Source organism: Archocentrus centrarchus, chromosome 4, assembly GCF_007364275.1.
Source record: "Archocentrus centrarchus isolate MPI-CPG fArcCen1 chromosome 4, fArcCen1, whole genome shotgun sequence".
Lineage (NCBI taxonomy): Eukaryota > Metazoa > Chordata > Actinopteri > Cichliformes > Cichlidae > Archocentrus > Archocentrus centrarchus.
Genome location: NC_044349.1, coordinates 11,301,737 through 11,326,709, shown reverse-complemented (window position 1 = coordinate 11,326,709; position 24,973 = coordinate 11,301,737). Strand labels below are relative to the sequence as shown.

Here is a 24,973-nt window from a genome sequence, read left to right as displayed (position 1 = left end):
GTTGGGGGGTGTTTAGTTATTCTTGTAATTTCCCAAAGTTTTTGTCCTTCATTTATGAATTTTCAATTTATACGTTTACTTACTTTTTTAGAGCTATGTGCAGCATGAGGTCGTCAGACCTGCGTTCTGCATTTGTCTCTGGGTCTTTATGCTTCCTTTGATGTATTTTTGGATATTGTTTCTTTTGTGGAATTAGATACACTTTATTCACAGAGAGGTTTATGGTCATTCCAGATAATTAAGGGTAGATGCTATTTTGTTACTTCTGGCCAAATGCCTAACCAATTTCCTTAGTTTATATGCGACCTATACTTGACAATAACCAGTATTAACTGGAGATACGTAGTTACTACTTATAAAAAGTGCATCTTTATCTGCTTTTGATGTCTCCAACAGCCTAACTTGAGGGAAGGGGTGAATTAAATGACTATAGATTGAAATCACAGGAGGTCCAGCAGATGAAAGCTGGGTACCAAAGACTTTTCCTTCCTTCTTTTTAACAGAGGCCAAATACATGTACTCAGGTCATCTGAGGAGAAGTGGTTGTATAGTATGCTTCTCAATGTTTGGTTTGTTCATACCACGGATGGACAGTGTAAAGAATCTTTTTTGGATCATTTAGAATGGAAGAGGTTTCGCTGAATTTAGCTTTTCCTGTCTTTTGCATTACTCCCGGTGTGGTCTTTAGCATGGGATCACTTTCTGCTTTTGAAGCAGTCTCAACTCAAGCACAGTGTTGCAGTCTGTTAACTGTTTGCCTCCAGCCTAAAAATAGTGATGCAAACTCCATCTGAGGCTGTGATCACCAGGAGTGATTGGAATTAATCAGTCATCTTAGAAATGACTCTCCTTCCCATCCTTTTTTTTGTTGTTTGTCTTCTGCTCTTTAAGCCGACCTGTTTTTGTTTTTTGGGTTGTTTTTTCCTCCAGTATATTTTACTGTAAGGGATCACAGATGCATGAATACACTCTCTCTCTTCGCACACACACACACACACACACACACACACACACACACACACATAAGCATGAGCGTGTGAGTCAGAGGAAGTGAGAGGTAGTTGGGCCGTCTCTCAGAAGTGTCTGAATCTCTAACCAACATACGCACAGTTCATACGTAGGTAAGTTTCCTGATCTGCTCCGAGTTATGTCATTACCACTCCATGCCGATTTTACAATCTGGCGTCATACGTTTTCTAAACTGAGGGGGTGATTATTAACCACAACCACTACACATTTTCTGGTAAAGAAGATGATTACCTAAGTTATGATCTGCAACAGTGCACGCTGTGAACACAAGATTGGAACAATGAGCATGTTAGGTAGCAAAATTCACATAATAAATAAAACATGCAGCTTCATGCAAATCCTGAGTGACTTCAAAGTTTCAAAGAGTTGTTAACTCAAAAATAGATTTGCTTCTTTACTAAGATTTATTTGTATGTTTCTTTACTAGATGCAAGAAGACTTACAGGTTTAGCCCTAAGTTGTACCATTGCAGAGTGAGAGCCCAATGCTCAGTGAACACTGAACAGGTTTCTCTACAGCAGAATGAGTGTAGCGCACCCACTAGTGGCTAAGAGACGCAACTTCAGTCTGAACCACTTCAGGTATAAAAAGATGATGAAAAAAACAAGAAAATACAGAGAGGAAGAAGCTGTCCGTGATTTAAGCCATTTTATGCATTTTATCAGTGCCAACAAAAGACAACACTAGGGAGTTAGAATTAAGTACTCATCTAACAAATGGTGCAAAAATTATATAAAGAATGATAAAGACAAAACAATAAGTGGAGTAGAAATATGATACACTCAGGGATGTGTAGTGCCAGGTCAGATAATGGAAGCATGTTGATGTTGGTGCGTAAGATCAGTCTCGTGTCAAAGGGAGACTCCGTGTCTGCCTTCCGATCTACCTGTCCGCCTGGCCGCTCTACACAGTGAGCTGCCAGATGGAATCGCATCTAAATGGAGGGGCTCGGCACGACCTCTCATTGAAGTGCCACAGGCTCCATTCACCTTCTCTCCCTCTGTCACAGTACCTCTCTGCTGAATCAACTGCAGAGAGAGAAGGAGGGGGTGGAGTAAAGGGTTAGAAAACAGGGATATGGAGCTTAAAGAGGGAGAAAGACAAAATAAAAGCACAAATAATGAAAAATTGAGGGGGAAAACAAAAAAAAAATAAATAGGAAAATGTAGAAAGAAACAATTTGAAAAGCTGAATGACAGGAAATGACAGTGAGAATAACAAGGGGAAGGAGCAAACGGGTGAAATAATGTAATAAAGATGTACGGCATTTACATATGTGACAAAGAGATAGCCACAGATCTCTGAGAGGTTAATCTCCCTCCAGTATCATGGCATCAGTGGGCAATAAAGGCAGTAACACACTAGAAACATAGGAACACATGTATATAAAACATGCACGACATGTCAACATCGACTACGCTTAAATGCAGATAAAAGCACTTGTAGGCTGCTTCTGAGAGTGTGTGTATTGAGACATTTTTGCAGCTTCCAGGGAAGCATAGCACTTCGACACATTGCAGAGAGACATCCCCCACTGTTATTTCTGGTTGCTTTATATATTATGCAGTGAGCTATTATATAAAGAGCTACCTCTTCTTTTTCAGTTCTTTTTTTTTTCCCTCCTTGCATCCTACCTCCCCGCTTCTGGTTCTTTCCCTCATTGGCAGGATAATCCAGAAGGAATTCTCTTGGGAAAGCTTTGATCTCCCCCTCATCTTTCCAAATGCACACACATAAACATTGGGCTGTGAGGTTCTCTGAGAACCTCTGTTTACAGTTTCCTATGAATTTGTTCTGAAGTGACGGGAATGATATTTTTTTTTCCCATCAGTGAAGCATCACAGCTATCCTCAAGAGTTTCACAAATAAGAGCCCTGTCATAATTGACACGTCTTGCAATTTGCCACTGATGTTATATTCCAGTCAGGTGGCCCTGGCCTTGTACACTGCAGCAGTATCAACACCTGCTCTAAGGACAGCCCATCGATTCTGCCAGCGAAGCAGACAGACAGAGAGATTGATGACTGTGTTGGCTAGTGGAAGCCGAGAGAAAAATTGACATGTAAGTGGTGGAGAGTGAGGGACAGACGAAGCAGAGCGAGGGAATCGTGGGGGGCGGGGGGGTGGGGGGGTGGTCAATTTTCAGGCTTTGCATCAGTGGATGCAAGCAGAGGCGATGTGTGTGGTGAGTCCTCGTGACAGCTCAGCAGCTACAGCACATGTCTGCCTGGAAAGGAAAAGGGGAAGCCTCTCTTCTTCGCCTTCCCTCTCCTCTTTTCAAAACAGCCTTACACTGGCCACCCAGTGCTGTTGCCATGGTGTTGGGGTGTTCTGGTAATTGGCATACACATCCAGTTACAGGCAGAGAGAGAAACCGTGGGTTGTGTCACCTAAATTGGAGAAGGAAGGACACAATTATTTCTTTCTTCTTCTCCTTCTCTAACCATCTCTAGCTACTCGCCTCCTGTGTCTTGGTTGTTAAAAATAGCCATTCACAAACACCCTGTCAGTATCTAATATTATTACGGGGCGCAGATAATGAACAGGCTTATGAGTTCTCCACAATGGCTGCCGCGCTTGGATGTCAGGAGACAACAGAAGACACAAAAGAGGGGGTGGGAGAGGAATGGGTGATAATAGAGATAATGGCGATTAAAAATACTGTCGCTGTACATTCACATTCCTCAAAACGTGCCGCATCTCTCTTCTCATTGTTTTACTGTAGACGGGAGGCGTAGTTTTACAGCTTCATGACATTCCTTCACAATGGCTGACTTCATGAAAACAAATTGCTTTAAGAAAGACAGGGCCTGGGAATTAGAGAGGATGGAAATTATTTGCAGTGGCTTTACAGTTGAGGAAATTTTTTTTTAAAAATGAGGAAGAGTTTCATCTGGAATCCAAGTCTGGGTAATAAATATCATTCACTCACAGACCCCTTCATAACTTCATTTATACACCAATGCCAGGCTGTAATTTGGGCTCCCCCCTTTTTCCCCACTTTTTGTCAAATCATGTGTTCTGACTGGAGTGTGTTGCTGGGGCTGGCAGACTACAGCATGGGAGGAAAAAGAGGGTGGAAGGGAAAGAGAGCGGGGGGGAGTGTGGAGGGGAGAGTGAGCGCTACAGCAGTGAGAGCACCAAAGCAAGACAAATCCAGTGGAGGAACCCCCCCTCTAGTCAGATGAACATCGCTGCCTCAGTCCCTCCTCCTCCTCCTCCTCCTCCTCCTCCCGTCTCCATCGCCGTTTTTTCCCCTCCTCCCTTCCTCGCTTCCTCTCCATTATTCATCAGTGCGCTGAGAGTCCCCAGCTCACGGCTCCAGCTGCTGCTGCTGCTCCAGCCGATCCATTGAGCCTGCTGGATCTCCTCATCACCTCACCCGGTTATAGCGCCTACTTTCTCACACATCCATCCATCCATCTGGCCCTCCACCCCGAAGCATGGAGACTCAGAGCTGGCCCTTTTGTGCTGCTAAGAGGGAGAGTGAGCCACCATTGAGCTGCTCTTTTAGCTGCTGAGAAGAGAAACCCAAAATAACAGAGAAGAGAGGATTTTTTTTTTCTTTCTGTTGCTGGAAGAATCCTGTTCATCTGCCTCTATTTTTTTATCCTTTTCCCCCCTTTGGATTACAGTTCTGGCTTTGTGTAGGAACGAGAAAACGGGGTCCAAAATGCCTGAAGCCAATTACCTGCTGTCGGTGTCTTGGGGTTACATTAAGGTGTGTGGCGCTTATCTACGTAGCTTGTGGGGATACCGCACTCTTTCCCTTATAGCTCTCTGTGTTGTGTTGCTGTTTTATTAGAAGCTAAATCTGAAGATAATTTTGAACCAATCAGCTGTTTTTGTGGACACAACATGTATTCTAAGTGCACCAAAAGATATTTCCATCATCATGAGAGGGGGGGATCCGATAGCTCAGGCTCCATCTTGAGCCCTCTGCAAAGCTGTGTGTGTCTGTACTGTGTGACTGTGTGTATGCTTGTGCACGCGCATGCATCAGGCTATCATAAACAGCTGCTACTGCAGTGTCTGGGTCTCTGTGTACTTTGAGATGCCTGTTTATCATAAGTGTTTTATTATCTGTCTGGAACTGTTCATAATGTGTGGAATTACATCAAAATCATTAAAATATTGGCAACATGAGGAATGTCTCACGCAGTGTGCAGATTTTCCTCTCGCATCATTAAAATTTTTGCACAGTGATGCAGGGAAAATGGCTAAATAGGCCCCCAAATATGCGATAAGTGCGATAAGTGTAATAAAACTGTAAATTGTTTAGCTGTGGGTAATTTGAGGGGTGTTAAAAGGTGGTAGCCTACCCACTGGTAACACTAATAATTATCTGCGTCTTAATTAATTTCAGGGGAAAATGGAGAGGAAGGTACGCTGTGTCCCCCACCCCCCACCCCCTACCTCTGATTGTACTTAAGTGATATTCTTGACCTGGTAGAATTAAACTGGGCACTACTGAATTTTCCATGCAATCGTGCACCATAATTTATCCCAGATTTTCCTCTCAGTGGAAACTGACGACATTTCTCTCTCTCTCTCTGTCTCTCCTTCCCCCTCCCCTCCTCCTTCTGTTTCTCTCTTGCAGTTCAAGAGAATGTTGAATCGGGAGTTGACGCACCTATCTGAGATGAGTCGGTCTGGGAATCAGGTTTCCGAATTCATCTCCAACACCTTCCTAGGTAAACGAAAGTCTTGAGTACACATACTCAAAATCACAACAGTTATAATACAAAAAAAAAAACCCCAAAAAACACAAAAAGCCAATATAAATTATGTTTATGACTTGTGTGTTTGTCAAAAATGTATGCAAATATCCAACATTATGGCTCTTAGAGATTTCCAATCCTCTGCTACTTTTCCGCAATATTTTTTTTCTTGTGGAGGCTCAGTCTTATGCATGATAGTGAGCACTGCAAGTTGCTCTGGCTGGCTTTCCTGTGGGGGCGTACCATAAAAAAAACTGCGCCATTAAGCTTTGTCTATATGTTTATGAAATTTGACCATTAAAACGGAACTGAAAAAAAATGTTTTTTTTGTTTGTTTCAAAAGATTACGAGAAATAAAAAGGTTGTTAGATATTGATCTGTTTTTTGTTTTGTTTTGGTTTTTTTGGGGTGGGGGGGTGGGTGGGGGGCGGTTGTTCTTGTTTTTTAAAACACATTTGACTGATAAGGGAGCTTGTTAGCCAGAACTGGAGTCTGTGAATTGGAACTAGATGCTGTCAGCGTGGGTTGCATGTTCTAGATCTGAGAATAGATAGGGATATCTAATTATAAATATTCATCAGTAAAAATATTGTTGCTGTTTTTGCTCATCCTGTTCTTAGTACCAAACCAGAAAAAAAATTTTCTCCAGTACAATCGACTGATGAAACAAAATAGATTAAAAGTTGATTCTACATGAGACGTCTTGAGGATGGATTCTCACAGCTTGAGAAATAAATTAGAAGTAAATTATCTTATTTTGAGTACAGAGACAGAGAAAGACAGAATGCTCATAAAGGTAGCTAACATTATTTAGGCACTCTGTTTCCAATCGATTGTCATCCTCTTCTGGTATAGCGCTGTTAGTGGATCCCTCGCCCCCAGATCATTTAGTGCGAGAGGAGCTTTGAGAAGAGACAGAGAAGAAACAAATGAAGGAGGGAGGGAGAGAAAGAGCTGACTGCAGTGAAGGGAAAAAAATAAAAGTGGAGGTATAGAGGAACCCCCTTTGCTGGCAGTGAGATGAGCTCGGCAGATTGAATGACTCATCCCCATCTTAATGCATCTTTGTCAGCAGGGACACCTTGTTGTACCTCTCCCTCCCTCCCTCTCTGCTGATCCGAGAATCCAGTCACAAATGACTATCACTTCGATAAGGAAATGAGGATTACCCTGCTCATAGTGGTGGTGGGGGGACTAAAGAAAAAAATGGGAAAACATTCATGAGAAGAGGGGTAAAAAACAGCTGACCCAGTAGAGCCCTTAGCTGACCAAAAGGACTGTTTTAATCTAGCCATCCATTAAGCTTAACATCCCATCAGTAATGCACTTATTTCTGCTTTATTCTATTTTTACTAAAAAGCATCCATTCGATATCAGGGAAATTAAATCTTTATGCCATATGCCTGGTTCTGCAGTGGTCATTTTTAGATCCACCACAAATCCCCATTATTTTATGCCAGACTATCTTTTGATTGGTAAAACGGTGCTCGTGGAACTTGATTAATTCCCTAGATAAATTAACATCTCAGAATTTGTTAGTGGGGGTGATTTTAATCCAGGCTTTCCACTTATGATTGCTTGCCAACAGCATGCCGGCAGTTCACGTGTACCATTTTTCCACCTCCCAGCTGTCCTTGCATCATAAATCTGTCATAATTCCCTTTGACCAGCCAGCAGTAGAGCACACCCAACTTTGGGAAAATACTTACTAGTTAAAAAAAAAGTCTCCCAGAGCCCTCTTCCATCTTCCCTACTAAATCTGTCTCTCTCACGGAAGAGCATATGGAGGAGGATGAGAGTTTGTTTGAAATCCAAGTAAACGTGGGAGGTGATAGAGGACTGGAAAGTGAGAGTGGAAGAAAAGGGGAGGCAAAACAGCAGATTCAGATATTTATTTCATCTGCTGATTTCCTTTATTTTTTGCATGTTTCTTACCACCTAAGTGGAAAAAGAGTGAGACAATAGCACAATGCACAGAAGACAATACAGTAAAAAAAAACAAGACTACGTGAGGGATTGCCCTCGCTTAATCTGGTGGAGTACATAAACCTGGATCATGAACACACACATATGTATACAGGCCACACACACAAACACCACACAGCAGTGGTGATAATGATGACTTGTAATAAATTAGAGGGCGATATATTGCTCTTCCCTTTGTTTCCCACGCAGCACATGTCTGAGTGTGCTTAATTGCCCGTTCTCAATTACCAGGCGAGAACTGAAGAGAGATCGAGGCGCAGGGAGAACGGCAGAGAATGTGAGGGAGAGCATGAGAGTGAAAGTGATTATTTGAATTACGCCTGGTAATTGAATAACCCTCCACAGGGGAAGGCTGATAGGCCAGCAATGAGCCGAGCCGAGGCTTGATAGATGAGTGTGCGGCTCACACGCGTGCCGATAGCCAGTCCCCGCAGGGTTTCATTCAGTTCCTCTGTGACTGCAGTAAACACAGCCGTGTAAGCTTATTACTGAAAAACTTCTATCACGTTTATTTTTAGCACGGAGACTGGCATACTTTCAGCATTTATTTATTTATTTATTTTGCTTTCTTATTTGCTTTATTTAGCTGAACAGACTTGCTGACGTCATAAACTTTCCAATTTGACAGACCTGCAAAACCTGCAACAGCTTTAACTGTGGTGAAGCTCCAGCTTTGAGTGTGTTAATGGGCTGACCTATGAGAGTCAAAGAATAGGAGATGAGATATGAGCCACCTGCTGTGAGACTGGGGTGGAGGGGGGGGTGCTGCGAGGGAGCGTGAGGGTTGGGGATGAATGAACAAGTGGGAGCTCTGAGAGAGAGACTGCAGGTGGATGACAGGGAGCATTAATAAGCAAATGACCAGAGGGACAGATGAATGAATGAGTGAGTGAATCAATAAACCCCCGAGGAATTAACCTGCCACAGGTGTTTCTATATAGTGCACCTGGGTTCTCACATCCCAGCTGGTTTTTGTTGTGAACCATCTTACAACACATCCACACACTCTGCTGAATAAGCCCCTTACTCATTCTAGCCACACCTTTCTACATGATAAAAAACTCTGTCCCCCCCCCCCCCCCCCCCCCCCTCTCTCACACAGACAAACAGAATGAGGTGGAGATCCCATCGCCAACATCCAAGACACGAGAGAAGAAGAAGCAGCAGAAGCAGCAGCTGATGACACAGATTAGCGGGGTCAAGAAGGTCTCCCACGGGCCCTCGCTCTCGAGCAGCAGCATCGCACGCTTTGGGGTCAAGACTGATAAGGAGGAGCTGCTGTCCAAAGAGCTGGACGACCTGAACAAGTGGGGCCTGAACATCTTCTCAGTTTCAGAATACTCCAACAACCGACCTCTCACCTGCATCATGTATGCCATTTTCCAGGTATGGACTGCTTTACTTTGATCTGCTTAAATGTTACCTAGGTTTTCTACAGTTCTTCATTAACTATTTCCTTATTTGTTTTCCTAGGAGCGAGACCTTTTAAAGACATTTAAGATCCCAGCGGATACATTTGTGGCCTACATGATGACACTGGAAGATCACTATCATTCAGATGTGGCCTACCATAACAGCCTGCATGCTGCTGATGTAGCCCAGTCCACACACATCCTCCTCTCCACTCCAGCCCTGGATGTAAGTCTTTCTGTAAAATGATGTCTTTTAGTCTCAGTTGTACTCAGGTTTTAGTAATAGTAATCATTAGCTGGCTTCATAGCAGCTCTCCACTCTGGTCAAGTTCATCCATAGTTGAATTAGGAGCCAGAAAGCACCCACAGAAATAAGGGAAAACTAAATTAGTGGGGTGAGCTCTTACATCACCCAATGTTCCACTTTCCTGGATCGCTAAAGAGCTCAACGTCCTTCCAGTGAATCATTTGTTTTTTCCTTCTCCTCTTCTGAGCGAATGCCTCCTCTTTCATCCAATGTCCATGCCTTATTTGTTCATATTTTCCTGTGTACACTTTCTTATAGCTCTCTTCAGGTTTGAGTAGCTGGTGAGATGCAGTCAGGTCAATATGACCCAGTCTTAAGATCCCGATTTACACTTTTAGGCTCTCCGTCTTTCATCAGTAGCAGCCAGCAGACACTGTATTATACTCTCACAATGGATGTTCACAAAAAAGGCAGACAGCCTATTAGCTAGTTGGTTGAGGAAAGACTAATTCTCGAGCCTCGTGTGACCTTGGTTGTGTGCTGTTTTCTTTGAAGGCAGAATGTGACAGAAACAACTGGATTTCTATCCAGTTGTTTCAGCACAAAAAAAAATGTTCTCTCCCACAGTGCTTTGCCAGTCAGTTGTTGGTGTCATAGAGTAGTTGCTTCTTTCTTTCAGCTTTATGTTGTCCTGGGAAATAGTTTTAACACTGTTCATTTCCGATTTCTTTCACAGGCGGTCTTCACAGATCTTGAGATCCTGGCAGCCATCTTTGCTGCAGCTATCCATGATGTTGATCATCCCGGAGTATCAAACCAATTTTTAATCAATACCAGTAAGTCTGAAATGTTTAAACAAAAAGTCTATTAATATAAGAGTAAAAGAAGCCTTCAGAGCATGTTTAACCATTCGTTTTTAATCACTACGCAGACTCTGAGCTGGCACTAATGTACAACGATGAGTCTGTGCTGGAGAACCATCACTTGGCTGTGGGATTCAAGCTGCTACAGGAAGACAACTGTGATATCTTCCAGAACCTCACTAAGAAGCAGCGTCAGTCCCTGCGCAAGATGGTCATCGACATGGTAAGATTTACAGATTCTTATTTCTTTACAGATCTCTTGATTTTTTTTTCTTAAACTTTTCAAAGCCAGATGCTTATCAAGTGCTTTTTCTTCTTTTATTCAGGTTTTGGCCACTGACATGTCCAAACATATGAGTCTGCTGGCTGATCTGAAGACTATGGTGGAAACGAAGAAGGTAACGAGCTCTGGAGTGCTGCTGCTAGACAATTACACCGACAGGATACAGGTATGCTTCCACTGTCCCTCCATCCAGCTCCTTTATATGTGCTGCCATTAACACATATCCTTGTATAAATGTGTAATTACACTGTACTATTATATAGACAGTAAAACAGTTGCCACATGGCCTAATCTTTAATTCTATGTGATTTATAGGTGCTGCGTAACATGGTGCACTGTGCTGACTTGAGTAACCCTACTAAGTCCCTGGAGTTGTATCGTCAGTGGACTGATCGCATAATGGAGGAGTTCTTTCACCAAGGTGACAGAGAGAGGGAGAGGGGAATGGAAATCAGTCCAATGTGTGATAAACACACAGCCTCAGTGGAGAAGAGCCAGGTATGCAGCAAAAGACAAATGAACTGTATTAACTGCTATGATGGAGAACAAATATCAGAATTCCCATAAAAGAAACTAACTTCTAACATTCATTTGTTTCTTTCAGGTGGGCTTCATCGATTACATTGTACACCCTCTGTGGGAGACCTGGGCCGACCTGGTCCATCCTGATGCTCAGGACATTCTGGACACGCTGGAGGACAACAGGAACTGGTATCAGAGCATGATTCCCCAGAGTCCCTCCCCGCCCTTCTATGACCAGGGCACACATGGACACAGTGGAGGCACTGGAGGGCAGGGGGGTGGGGAGAAGTTTCAGTTTGAGCTGACCTTGGAGGAGGAGGACTTGGATGGAATGGAGAAAGATGGTGAAGTGGAGGAAGACGAAGAGGAGGAAGAGTTAGAGGAGGAGGAGGATAGTCTAGGAGATTCACGTTCTCCCCCGCTGGACTTTTTGGACAGTCAGGAGAACGAGGAGGAAGGCATGATTGAGCCCACGTCAGCAATAGAGATCGTGACACATGAGGCATCACCCACAGACACATAGGGCTTCCATCATCAGGTTCACATGGTGATTTGAAAGGTTTTTATTTGGAAAAAGAGGGGAAAATCCTCTTGGAGCTGTGCTTTTTAATAAGCCCACAAAGGCAAAGGCTTAGTTTTGGCCCGCGCAGTGGCATGTTGCACTTGGGTGTTTGAAGCCAGACATGGACGGACAGCTTCAGTAAAGCGGCTTCAGAGTTCTCAGGAAATAATAAACGCGAACAATTTAGCCTTGATGGACAAGCGAGACTGATGGTGGAACTTGAAGGAATTCAGCCAGTTTGGAAAATGGTTACTTTTCTTTTTCTGGACTGGCATTAAATGGACACTGACACTACTGAGAGAAGTTTTGTACTTTGAGACTTTTGAGGGTTTTTTTTACCAATATATGACATGATCTAGAAGTAGCATAGAGTGAGATCTACTGATGGAGACACATTTGTATAGCAAGAGAAAGTGTTTACTTTTTTTCTGTACCATTTGTCAAAGGACTTGTGTGCCTTTTTTACTATTGTCTTTATAATAGTTTTTTATTTATTGAACACTCTAGTATGTCTGTGAAATGTTTTTTTTGTTTTTGTTTGTTCGTTTTTCTTAACTGAAAAGAGCAACATTTTTTTGTATATTGAAAAGATAAAAGTCTTCCATGTATTGGGCAATAGAAATATCTAAACAAATGTCGACAAACAACTTTTGGAGAAATTCATCTAAATGGGAAAACATTTCGATCTCAGCACAGGTTCCTTCTTTACGCATGGAATTCAAATGCTTGTCATCCACGATTCTTGTCGCAGGTTTAGCTTCATGTTTTCTGTATCACATGTCGGTCAATGAATGTCACAGTTGCACAAAAATATAAAACCTCTACTTTCATACTTGTTAAACATCTTTTTTGTTGTTGATGTTGTTGCTGTTTTTTTTTTTTAAATGGCCTGCAGATCATTGTGCTTCCTACTGTTTCACACCAACAGTTGAATTTTAATACAAACTGTTGAGAATATAAATTCTCTGATCGCTATATTCTTATATTATTCCTACAAATTTTTGCAGTGTAAACCATTTGGGGCATTTTGAGCTAGACACATTTGTCTATTGATTTTTGCAGTTATGTTGGTGTGAAATAGCGGTTAGCCACATTAAACCCCTCATTACCCTCTACCTATGACCAGATAAAATAAGCAGCTTGACGAGCATGCCAGAAAGGAATGGGCCCTTACGTCAAGAGATCTATGATAAAAAAAAAAAAATCTGCTAAGGATAAAATTTGTAACAGTGATCAGTCTATTTTTAGCCCACTGGTATGCTACAGTTGTAATAATCCTGTTAGATGAAATGGGTTCTGACCACAGACCTGTCTGATGTAACACCCCACACCCCGCTTCTCTGCAATCAGGCCCAGACCAGATGATTAAAGGTGCTCTTACAGTCGCCCGTCTGAAAGGCACTCTTCGACCCTCATCAGCTTCAGCATTCACACGGTTTACAAACCCCTCTAGGCTCTACGGACACGACCCCAAAACAATCAGGCCAGCTATTTCTTCCTCACGCTAAAAATCCCTGAAGTTCTGCTCCTGCTCATTGACGTCAAATGAATATTTTTCCTCCCCCTCTGCTGTATCAGGTTTCCAGGACGGTCAGGTTATTAGGATTTGGCACAGCCGGAACTGCTGGATTCAGCATGTCAGGCTATGCCTGTTTCCAAAAAAAAAGAAAAAAGAAAAAGAGGAATAATTAGGTGCTCTACTTTGAAACAGCCCCAAAAAATGTCTTTGTTGCTGCATTAATGCTTTTGAAAAGATGGTTTGAAATGGTTTGCAGGCCATTACATTTTGGCTCTTGTGGCATCTGTAATCACATCTCTCTCTCTCTTCTTTTTTTTTTTTAAATTGGTTTACCTATACTCAAAGGTACTTCAGCTGATTTCACAAAAGCATGCTTAAGTGGCAGTTGTGTGCTTGTGTGTATGTGTGTGTATGCAGTACGTAAGTTTTGTATGTATGCACAAGCGTGTCTGTGTGTATGTGTCTGGATGAGGCCTTAGCCTCATAAGGCCTTACCCCATCACTCCAAACCTTTGTCTCTACTGTTTGTCGCTAGAAGCTCAAGTTGGTCCTTTTTGCTGTTTATAACAGTGTGTATTTATTCTATACTTTAAGCTTGTAAATAAGAAATACTGTTTCAGTGTAAAATCTATTTTAATTTATATGCACTTGCATTACCTGGAAGTGGTGGTGTCTAATGTGTAGAAGACTCTGAATTTGAGTCTTTTTATATATGTATTATATATTGGGTTTTTTTTTAATAAATATATATATATATATATATATATATATATATATATATATATATATATATATATATATATATATATATATATAAATATATCTAAGTATATATTCGCACAATGTTTTGAGTGCCCAGCAGAGCAGCAGCTAAAGAGACAAATAGTTGTTGTTACATGAAAACCTTGTAATTCCAAAAGTTTTTCTTAAATTTTCACATAAAAGTTAAAACTATCTTTTAATATCACCTCACAGACAAGAACATGGAAATATATTAATAGTATGCATGAATATTAAACCAAAAATGTTGTCACTTTGCTTTCTGTCTTGAATTTCATCTAAATATATTTTCCAAATAACAACCAGAGATTTACAGAATGATTTTTTTTATCCTAGATTAAACTCCAGATCAAACAGGTTTATAATCACCACAAGGTTTTCATCTGACGTCAGCAATTTGGTAACCCAGAGGCAACATAGAGGACATGTTAAACTGCGTAGGCTTGGATGTAGGATACATACAAGCTAGCTAAGGAACATCAAAGTTTAGTCAATGCTTGGTTTCAAAGTATACTAATAGCTTAGTTTCTCTCAGCAGCTTGTTACAACCTAAGCTTCTCCATCTAGCATTTGAATGCAGACTGCTGATATACCAGAGGCCAGACACAGGTTCGACTGACAAACACAAAGTGACTGTCTCCTTTTACACTTAATGCACTTCATGTAAAAGTAGATAACATGGGGATAGTATTGGTAGCATGCTACAGTACGCCCAGCACTGACTGAAACATTCTGAATTAACAACAAAACATGATCTTATGTAACTGATTGTGCTGATGTGTTTCTGACCAAACGTTTTAGCAGTTTTGAAATTCAAATTGTCAGTATTAACATTGTTTATCTATGTTCAAGCTTTTTTGGTCCTAGTTATGTCCAAATGGTTAGCCAGATTTAGCACTATCTGCATGAGAGATGTTTTTTTTTTTAATTATTATTATTATTTTTATTTTATTTTATTTTTTATTGTCAATATGTTCAAGTCCGCCAGTTGTTGCAGGTGGGTTATTAAATGTTTCACACAATGTATGGTATTATATTGTATATTGTGTTCAAAAATAAATCTGAAATACTTTTTCTATGAAGTGATTAAAAGTAAAGCATGAATATATTCATACTGTGTCTGCTGTTTTCCCCCTTTGTAGCCTTTTTTTTTTTTTTGCACTGTCAGTGTGAGTAGAAAATTGGGTCACAGTCATGCTTCTGGTGGGTTTTCACGTGTTTGTCATGTTTCATTAGTCCGCCTCACAATAGAAGACTGTATTTACAGAGCACCTGGGTCCTGTTCTGTAAAAATGGCCTATATATAAAAGTGTACTAACAATGGCCTAAAATCCCTGCTAGTGGCACCTGGAGGCCTGCACTGCTCTTAACAGCCAAACTTACTTACACAATAGTGTCCTGTTGTTACTGTGAACATCACTTGTCTGGAGAGAAAAAAAAAATCGCAGACCAATTAACCCTCTAAGTCATCATCAGTGACAAGCCTTAACTCGATCTCTGACCCTAAGCAATCAGAATATGTAATTTTTATTTCTGTTACTTTATTCTCTGAAGTCATTTTAACCGACACATCGACTGTTAACATATCTTCCAAAAGAAGTTTGTGATAGCAGACAGCAGAGGCTACTGTAGCCAATGAGACTGTTTCCAATGGATGTCCGTAACTCACAATGGTCAACTTCCAAATCTAGGATCTGTCCTCTTTGGAAGAACTGCTGAATTTCAAGAGGCCCGAGGTCAAATGGCAAAATCACCAATTGGTTTCACATTTGATGTGACGTCAGTGACTTTGCATCGAGTCCAGCAGCACATGGAAGGCCAACTTGTGTTTTATGGGCCTGAGCAGCCAACACTGTTTAATAAGTCCAACAAGGGGTATAAGGACAAAGGGATGGATGCTCCCATAAACTGGTGTCTGCCCTGATAATCAGATTTTACATTGAAACTAGCAGAAGGCCTGCTAGTAACAGTAGGACAGCACTTTTTCATTCTGTCAAAGGCTTTAACCCTCTGAGATCTAAGTCATGATAGATTGTATTTCAGGAGCAGGCAAAATAAACTTTCTGGGAAATGATGCATGTCAGTTGGAATGATTATTTTCCTTGTTCCCTGTTTCTGATTGCAAAGACTTGGGATAATTTATTAAAAACAAAAATTACATGTTTTGATTGCATAGGGTTAGAGGTAAGGTTTGGGTTTTGGGTTGTTACCGAGGACTACTGAGATTCTGAGGGTTAAACACTGCTGTAGCCAATGAGACTGATGAGGCACTGCTGAATTTCCACAGCTAATTAAATTCAGCAATTTGTCACACATTTGTGTGACATCACCGGTTCTTACTGAAGGGCATTTAGCGAGCCAAGTTTTATTTTGCCATTCTCCAAAATAGGGTTTAGGCAGGGTTAGGGTTATCACCTGTGATGGCACAGACAGCAGAGGGTTAAAAAACTACTGCAGGCAATGAGACTGTTTCCAGTGGACACGCATAACTTCTAATTCTGACTGCCCAGAGTCAGAGGCAGGTTTAGGGTTGCCACCAATAACTGTAATGTCAGACAAGAGAAAAAAAAATAGTCAATCAATAGAAAAGTATTACAATATTGCTGCTCTTATTCTCTGTTTTTGTGTCTGCTGGACAAAACAAACAATTATAAAATCTCATCTCTGGCTCTACTACATAAATGTGCCTCTTATGGCCCTTTAATGGGCAGTAATAATATGGAATCCTATCTGAAAAAAACAGAAATGCTACATGCTATGCTACTACTACAATGCTATTAATATTAAGTTTCTCCAATTAGTTGACCACAGCCAAATGCATAAATAAATAAATATATAATGTGGCCTGTCCAGACAGAAATAAACTATTAAATATAGAAATAAACTTCGGGTCAGTGCTGGAAAATGACGCAGAATTAACCAGTACCAGTATCTGTACTATGTTACTCTTCATTCTCTTTGATGTCACCATGTATGCTGCATCATCACAAAGGTTTGGCTCTAATGTGCTGAGACGGGAACACAGTGTGACACAGACTCAGCAACACAGCCTACACACAATGTGACAGGGCTGTCCTGACGCGACATAAGGCCTTCACATATGAACAGAAATGCACACGTTAATATGCTGCCCATTTTTGCATAGTTACAATACATCAACACCTTTCAGATGTCTGCAAGGGTGCTTTCCAGTACAGAGACCTGTGGTGTTTCCATTCTGGGCTTGATGCAGTTTTCATTGTATTTGCATCCTCTCAGATATACAATAAATCATTTTAAAGGTACCTGCATTGTTATGCAGAAAAGACTTAAGGGAAAACAAAACAGAAGTTTTGATTTCTGCCTAGCTGGTATAATCTCAAAGGCAATAGAAAGGCTTGGCTCTTTATCTTTATTTAGGCGTCTCTATGGGCCGGGCTTTGTGTCTTAAAGTTTGAATTGCTCCTGTTTCTACCAGCTGAGGCCCAATATGTCAATCACTGTGATCGACTTGTATTTTTACCTAGAATTTAAAGGGCGCAACTGCAATGTTATTTCAAATTCAGACTTTAAAAAAAAAAGTACACACACTCTGAATGCTTACTAGCTTAAACTTTATTCAACCTGGCTCTTGGATTATTGCAGTACCTCCTGTAGTGACTCCCTACTGATAGTTACTGGAAAGGATGCAGATGGTTAAGCTGTTTTATTGCTACATTATTAAGACGCTTTATGTAACATGTGAGACCTTGTATGCAGCCAGGAAGAGAAGGCAAATATGCTTGATTAGGCAATATTTCCAGGAATGCTCCATTGGCCTCTTATTTGGACTGGTTTAACTGGAGGGTTTATGGGCTCTAAAACCCTTTAGGAGCATCCCACAGAACGCAATACTGTGCCATTAGTAATTGGCTTTTTACTGTATTTACCACAACTTCCGTCTTTAAAAGCATAATAAGGGCAGTTTTGTAAAGTGGACACAGGTGTTGCAGTATTAAACTATCTCTTGTTGTTTTTCTGCAAATGACTTCAGACAAACACAACAAACACAGTAATATAATGTTACAATCATATTCATTCCTCTGGGAATATATATTTTTTTAATTTTAGTGACTGTTTTTCAAAACAGAAGAATACTTTGAAGCCACTGATTTGTTACAGCCACTCACAGACTACTGACTGAGGAGGAACTATTCTTACCTAAAAACTTGAAACATGACATGGGTAAGAGGCTCGAGTAATTCCCACTTCATATCCAATTTCCTAGTGACCTATGACGAGAGCTCTGGGGCTGTCTGCTTTTGTATTCACTCTAACCTCAGCTTAAAAGGGAATTATGAGTAAGATATATCACCTGAATCTGTCTTTTTTCCTTCTCCATTCCTCTCATTTCCTTCTGTAAGCACTTATTCTTAATTTTATTCCAAATGTTATATTATATATATGTAAACAGCTATATATTTCCTTCAACTCTCTCTCCTTCTCTCCTATTTCCCCACTGGAAATCTCTTGCTTCAGACATAACCCAGTAAAAGGAAGAGATTTGATTTGATGGAACTACTTGCATATATATGACTGGCATATGGGACAAGCGGCCTCTCCTGTTACTCCATTTCAAAGGCATGCAGGTCCACTGGGATAGGGGAGTCATCTAATGAAGCTAAAAACAGAGCAATGCATTTCCCACCAGTTGAGGTGAATGACACCACTTAACTTCTCCCCTGTGTGGCACAAAGGAAAAGATGGGGGATATTTTCAGCCCAGAAAAGGAAATGGTAGGTTTATAGGAAATAATAGGAAATTGGCTGGAGGCTTGGAAAATTTCTAGTGCGCCCTAAACATGTGAATGAGTGAGAGAGAATAAAGAAAGAGAATATTATATAAAATATATATATATATACACACCCCAACCCAAAATAAAATAAAATAAATACATTTTGCATAGATTTGAATTAAGACACATTTAAAGTCACAGTTTCGTAACTGGTGAAAACAAACAATCTTTGCTCACCATGTGTCCTGTATTCCATTTCCTTTGGACTGGAGGAAATCCACAGGGGAAGGGGACTTCCAGAGGGTGGTTAAAATTGCAGGTGCACAAGAAGGTAAAAAAACAGAAAAATGATCTTGACGGGGACATCTTACAAATTTGAAGCTCACTTTCCCAGACATGGATTTAGTTAACAAGGGTTAATCCATGTCTGAGAAACTGGTTCTAAACCAGGTAATAATTTTTTAATTTTAATTTTTTTTTTATGGTTCTCATAATTTTTTTAAAATTCTGCCTCGTACATGCAAACAGCTGAGGTCCAGAAGGAAGAATGGCTCTTGCACTAAATTGAAGGTTGATAGTTCAATTTCCAGTGTCTTTGGGCAAGATTCTGAACTGATAGACTGATAGTAGCAGTAATATAAAGTCAGTTCAATGATCAAACCATCTTCAAGTGCCTAATCACCAACTCTAATTCTTACCAAGTACTTAAGCTGAACAAAGACCACAAAATACTCACTTTTCCAAAATGTCTTCACTCTTTGGTCCACAACTTAAAGTGGTCCTCAGTAAGACAGCTGAAATACACACAGAGACATAAGAGAGCAGCTGATGTAACTCCTTTAAGCTGAATAGATGAAGGCCCCGTTGAAATGTTGAGTAATTAAATTTAAGGTTCCATAGCCCACACATTGTAATTTCATAATGGCGCAGAGAAGCCTGAATTTTCCCTTTCTATTAACCTAGAAGAAATGTACTGGGGGTTTCATTAGATTATATGAGACATCTTCACCTTAAAAAAAAACTGTTATCATCTCAAGGCAAAGCAAAGTATTTTCAAAGTCAAAAGTTATCAAAAAGATGCAATTCATTCCTAAAAGTTTCAAAAACTTCCTAGATGTTGACTGTTTTCTGCATCTTTCTTGACAATGACAACCATAAACACAGCAAGTATGGAAGAGAATTTACACTGCATGTGAGTATGGGCCTACAGATAACATTTAAGTTTTCCAGCCTTTAAAGTTTGATTTCTTTAAAAAAATTAATTAGCACCTTGCACAGATTGTTTTTTTCCACTTGGAAGCGTGTGGCTAAATTAAGGATCCAGAACCAAGTGAGAGATCACACATACAGGATGCATTCAGTACTCAGCCTTTTTTTTAGTGTTGGCTATGTAACAGCAAACAGTTGTCATGACCATAAAGGGTTAAATATCTTCTCTTTTAATGCAAATTATGTGGCCTCTGCTTTTGCGTCACTGTGGTTTTATAGCTGGCTGTAGGGCCAGCTGGGTCAAATACTGCTGCTGCTGCTCTCAGAGAAATACAGTGCAGAAAATGACAAGCTTGGAAATTGATTTTAATTTGCATTAAGAATTACTGAGCTCCCTTACATCCATAAGGAGATCATTTTGGAAAGAAAAAAATATTGTTTTTTTAACTCAAGACTTCATTTCTACTCACTCTAATGCATTTTCTGAATTGAATAATTTCTCTCTATGACTGTCTTATTGGCAGTCATAGAAAGAAATGAAAATTCTGCTGCACGGGAGAAAGAGTAACAATACATTTCTAAAAACATAATAGTACGAGACAAAAAAAACATCAGCATTTACAATTTTCAGTTTCATCGTAGCTACACTGGCTTTCCGAGAAAAAAAAAAAATGAGGCAACACAATGCCCCTTCTTGAGTCCCCTGAAATTGCATTAACCTTGTAAGTGAAGCAAGTAAATCAGTCTTGTGATGGATACATGTGGCTATTTTTATCCCCAGAGCCAATTAGAGTAGAGATGATGAAGTGGCTGAGGGTGCACAGAATCACCACAGACAGCCTGTTTAAAGAACCTCAACAAGTCCTCATTGCAGGGCTCCAGACTGCGACTGATTACTTGCTTTTTGAACCAATATCATTTAATGAGCAAGCATTTATTTTTTTTAGAGGACGAAAGCCAAACAGGTGGTAGGAAAAAATAAACAAAAAACAATATCCCAAAAATCATGGCTATAGTCCAGTGTGAGTTTAGGAATAGTAGTCAGAGATATAGCCACAACACGTGCAGACAACTATGGACAAAATCTTCAGTGTTGTCATAGCAACATTTGCACAGATGCATTGGAGCAGCAAGTGGTGGAAAGATACTGGTAACATTTGTTAATGTGGGTAGTGATGAAAAGTATTATCTAATCTTATTTTGTTCCTACCACGCCCAGAATTGCTACATCCACAGCCGAAACATGATGCAGAAAAGGCAGGGCAGGTGAAACAGGAAGTGCAGCTTTAACAAAAAAGAGAAAAGAAGAAGAAGCCAAGTTTGGCATTGTTTCCCTGACTGAATAATGCAATAAAGAGGAGAACAAAATGCACAGTACAAAGTGTCCACAGTGTGGTGATGAGCATGGTGGTAAGGTTTACAACAGTTTCAACCAAACTTTGAGCAGAAGACTTGCAATGAAAACATGTAGTAATCTGCTGAATTTAAAAACTGGGAAAGCAGAAGATGCTACCTCATCCTTCCTATCATAGAGAGTGATATTGGTACCACCACCAAAGAGTGTAAGATAATTTATGCACACTTGATAAAAATGAGTCAGTGACGTGCAAGGAGGTTTGTGACAGATGAGCACCGACTCGTCTGGAGTCGGACGTTAGCACTGCCCCCTATCGGTACTTTCTGCCTCACCCTGTGTATTTTCACCGTGCATTTATGACCGATCACAAAGAAAAAACATGTCACACACATTCATTCAATATATTAGACAGACTGTGGAACATCGGCATGTGTAGCACATGTGTAATCAAACATGTATATTGGCCTGGCTGCACGTCACTGGAATGAGTTATCCTATATTAACCCACCAACATTTTCTGGGCCACATCTGAATTAAGGCTGTCACTAATACCAGTACTGGAGCTTGGAAAATTCAGGCAACAAATATTCAGTGATTTTCACAACAGTGAGTGGCAATACCTGTTTCTATTCTCTCTAGAATAATCCTAGAGGATTTATTCTCTCTATTCTCTGTGTTCATTTATTCACATTCTGCACTGCTAAATAATTTTTTGTTTATTAAAGTCACATATGTTTTAAAAGGGTGTCAGGTCTGGAGAGCATTGCTACAGAGCTGTGATTTACATGCAGTACCAGACAAAAGCTTAGACACGCTCCAAACTTTTTTCTCTTAATGAAATATAAAGTGTAGGATAAACTTTTTTTTCTTTCTTTCCTTTTTTTTTTTTTAATGATTGCATTCTGCAAATGTTTGCAAATATTATTTTACTGGAACCCAATCTTGGTCCAATTTTGCAACAGCAGTTGTTAAACTGTATCTGATATAATCTCTCTCAGTTTCACCAACATTTCTACCATAACACATATTCATTCTTTTATTTCACAAGACAAAACAAACAGTGCTTTAAAGTTGTGTTAAATATCTGATGGACTTGGTGGCATTACGTGCGTCATAGTAAAATTTGACTGATACCCATCTGCCATTGCATTGGCTTAAATAATGGACAGATGGAAAGAGCTAGCACAGAGCTCTGTTTATTATGATGTTTAATGGTGCTCACAACCATGTGAAGGAGAACTCTCAAATATATGGCAGTACATCCGAGGTAGAACTGGAGCAAAAGGAGACCAGGGAAGAGCAGTGGTGGTGGTGGAAATTAAACGTGAGTGATGAGGGTGCCACCACCAGATATTTAAGGGAAGCATTCTCTTGCTTCCGGTGGAATGCCTGCCCTGTGGATATTTTGGCAAAACAATGGTGGAAATGACTTCCAAAATTTTAATGGCTATTTTTGTAATGAGTGCTAGCTGTACTACAGATTAATAACCCAAGTAAGAAGCATATACTCTAACTAGCTTCACATTAACGCTCTACTCCAGTTAAAGGCTGGGATGTGAAACCCGATCAGTATATCAAACAAAGTACCTATCTATTGGAAATCTTCTCCTTTAAATCACCAACATGAAAAATGATACAAATAAATAAATAAATAAAAGAGCTCTCAATTTTTCATATTGACTAAAGGAGGGGAATTCCTGAGAGTGAGAGGTTTTGTGTGAAGAGTGATCAATTTCACTGCGTTGCACTTCCTTCTTCTTTTGTTTCTTCACAGCTGCGTCACTGAGTCCTCTGGGACAAAATTTTATAAATCATTTGTTTCTCTCATGCACCGTTGCCAGATCAGAGGTTTACAGCACATGTTAACAATACTTTTGACTTGCGTGAGAGGTTGTGATGACAAGCGTGTGTTTTTTTTTGTCCCCTCATTGCTCTTGTGTAATGCCATTCCTTACAGTAATCGCTTGCACTTCAGAGCATTTATAGTTAATGGCAGGCACACTCAACTTAGCCGCAAGGCTTGAACTGCGGTCATTTTGATTGTGAAGTCATCCTTTGACCACACTGGAATTTTTAATGGTTTTAAAAAGCAAAAAGGCCACTGCATTATACTGAAGGTCAAATTTTTTTTATACAAGTCGTACACATTTCAGAGGATGTAACAATCTGTACGGCAAAACCTAAACTTAGTAAATGTAAACTAGAGAAATATGACAAAGAAGAGCCTGACGTGTGTGTGTGTGTGTGTGTGTGTGTGTGTGTGTGTATGTGTGTGTGTGTGTGTGTGTGTGTGTGTGTGTGTGTGTGTGTGTGTGTGTGTGTGTGTGTGTGTGTGTGTACACACACATTAAATTGCACTTATATGCAATTAGTTGCTACACTTTCTCCTGCAATTCAAACATATTATTTAGCTACATTCTGGTGAACCAAGTAAAGAGTTTAGTAGCTAAACAGCCAATTAAAGTTGGCACAGATAAAAAAGTGTAAGGCAATCCATATATGATAATACAATAATACAACTACTGTAGTTGTACATAACCGACTGGCAACAACCCCAACATTATCAACTTGTCATGGTGTGATGATGTTCACAACTTGTCTCCGCTGCCCCCAAGTGGTCGGAGAAAAGTGAACTTTGTCAATTCAGGCTTGAGCCCAAACAATATCTTATTTTTAAGATTAATTTTTGGATTTTGAGGTCTATCAACATCTGTTGATTGCTTCATTTATTGTATATAAAAATACTACAGCTGAAAACAAGCTGTGAGAAATTGAGCCACTATGATGTGTGTGTGTGTGTGTGTGTGTGTGTGTGTGTGTGTGTGTTGGCTGATCATACATCTAGGGTTATGGGGCAGGCCTACTTCTGTCCTCAATCCCAGCTTAATATAGACTACTTCTCCTTTAATATCCCACTTCCCCTTGCACATTCTTCCCAGAGCACTGATCTTTTCCGGCTAGTTGAACTGAACCATGTACAGTGTCCTGGTCTTACATCACTGCAGAGAGGAACAAACCTGGGTAAAAGTTTTTGGCTGAAGACATTTTGGACACACGCGTGTTGATCAGTCCTGACAGGTAAAGAATTTGTGGTGCACAGGAAATGATGAGTTGCATATATTCAGCGGCATGATGATTCTCTACATCAGGAAGAAAAGATGAACCAAAACCATAAGTACATTAAAAAAATGCCTAGAACCAAGATTGAACCACATTAATTAGGCAACACAGAATATGGTGGTCTTCCTCTGTTACTTTAATGTATTTGCTTCACTGTGTTTTAGCTACTTCACTGTGATTAAACTGTCCTTTTCCATCCTTCACTATGTGATCAGTGTGTGTTCTGCACAAATGTGCAAAACTGAATGAGCTCATGTGCAGAGGGAGGATAAGACTGGAAGAGTAAGAGAGAAAGCCATCCAGACAAGAGACGGCGTGAACTGGGATTTTGACATGCTTTTTCTCTTGTATTATATCACAGGGTCCACCAAGTCATTGTGCCGACCAGGTTGTCACAGCAACTGCACCGGTGTTGAGTACAGAGACACGTTCTCCAGACATTCCTCTGTTGGATAACATCAGCACAGTCAAATGCAGGCAACGTGTCAGACAGCAGGTACAATCACTTGGAATCATAACTCCTATTCATAACTGAATAAGCATATTACAAATTAATTTAAAAAGCATCAGAAATTCACTGTTTTGTGGTACAAAAAGACACTACAATGCA

The 24,973-nt window shown here is 40.3% G+C and overlaps 1 protein-coding gene across 5 annotated transcripts in view; it reads left to right on the top strand.

Moving 5' to 3' along the window:
- Nucleotides 1-13,326, top strand: part of pde4ba (phosphodiesterase 4B, cAMP-specific a) — a 133,046-nt gene extending 119,720 nt beyond the window's left edge. For 4 of the 5 annotated variants that reach the window (XM_030726626.1, XM_030726628.1, XM_030726629.1 and 1 more), the window contains 8 exons: nt 5,630-5,723; nt 8,839-9,122; nt 9,210-9,374; nt 10,132-10,231; nt 10,327-10,481; nt 10,585-10,707; nt 10,857-11,039; nt 11,146-13,326. In XM_030726626.1, coding sequence (XP_030582486.1) covers nt 5,630-5,723; nt 8,839-9,122; nt 9,210-9,374; nt 10,132-10,231; nt 10,327-10,481; nt 10,585-10,707; nt 10,857-11,039; nt 11,146-11,586 — 1,545 coding nt within the window. In that variant the 3' untranslated portion in view covers nt 11,587-13,326. Of the gene's footprint in view, nt 1-4,216; nt 4,751-5,629; nt 5,724-8,838; nt 9,123-9,209; nt 9,375-10,131; nt 10,232-10,326; nt 10,482-10,584; nt 10,708-10,856; nt 11,040-11,145 lie in introns of those variants that run through there. The other variant, XM_030726631.1, reaches the window with a different exon arrangement.
- The last annotated feature ends 11,647 nt before the right edge of the window (nt 13,327-24,973 follow it).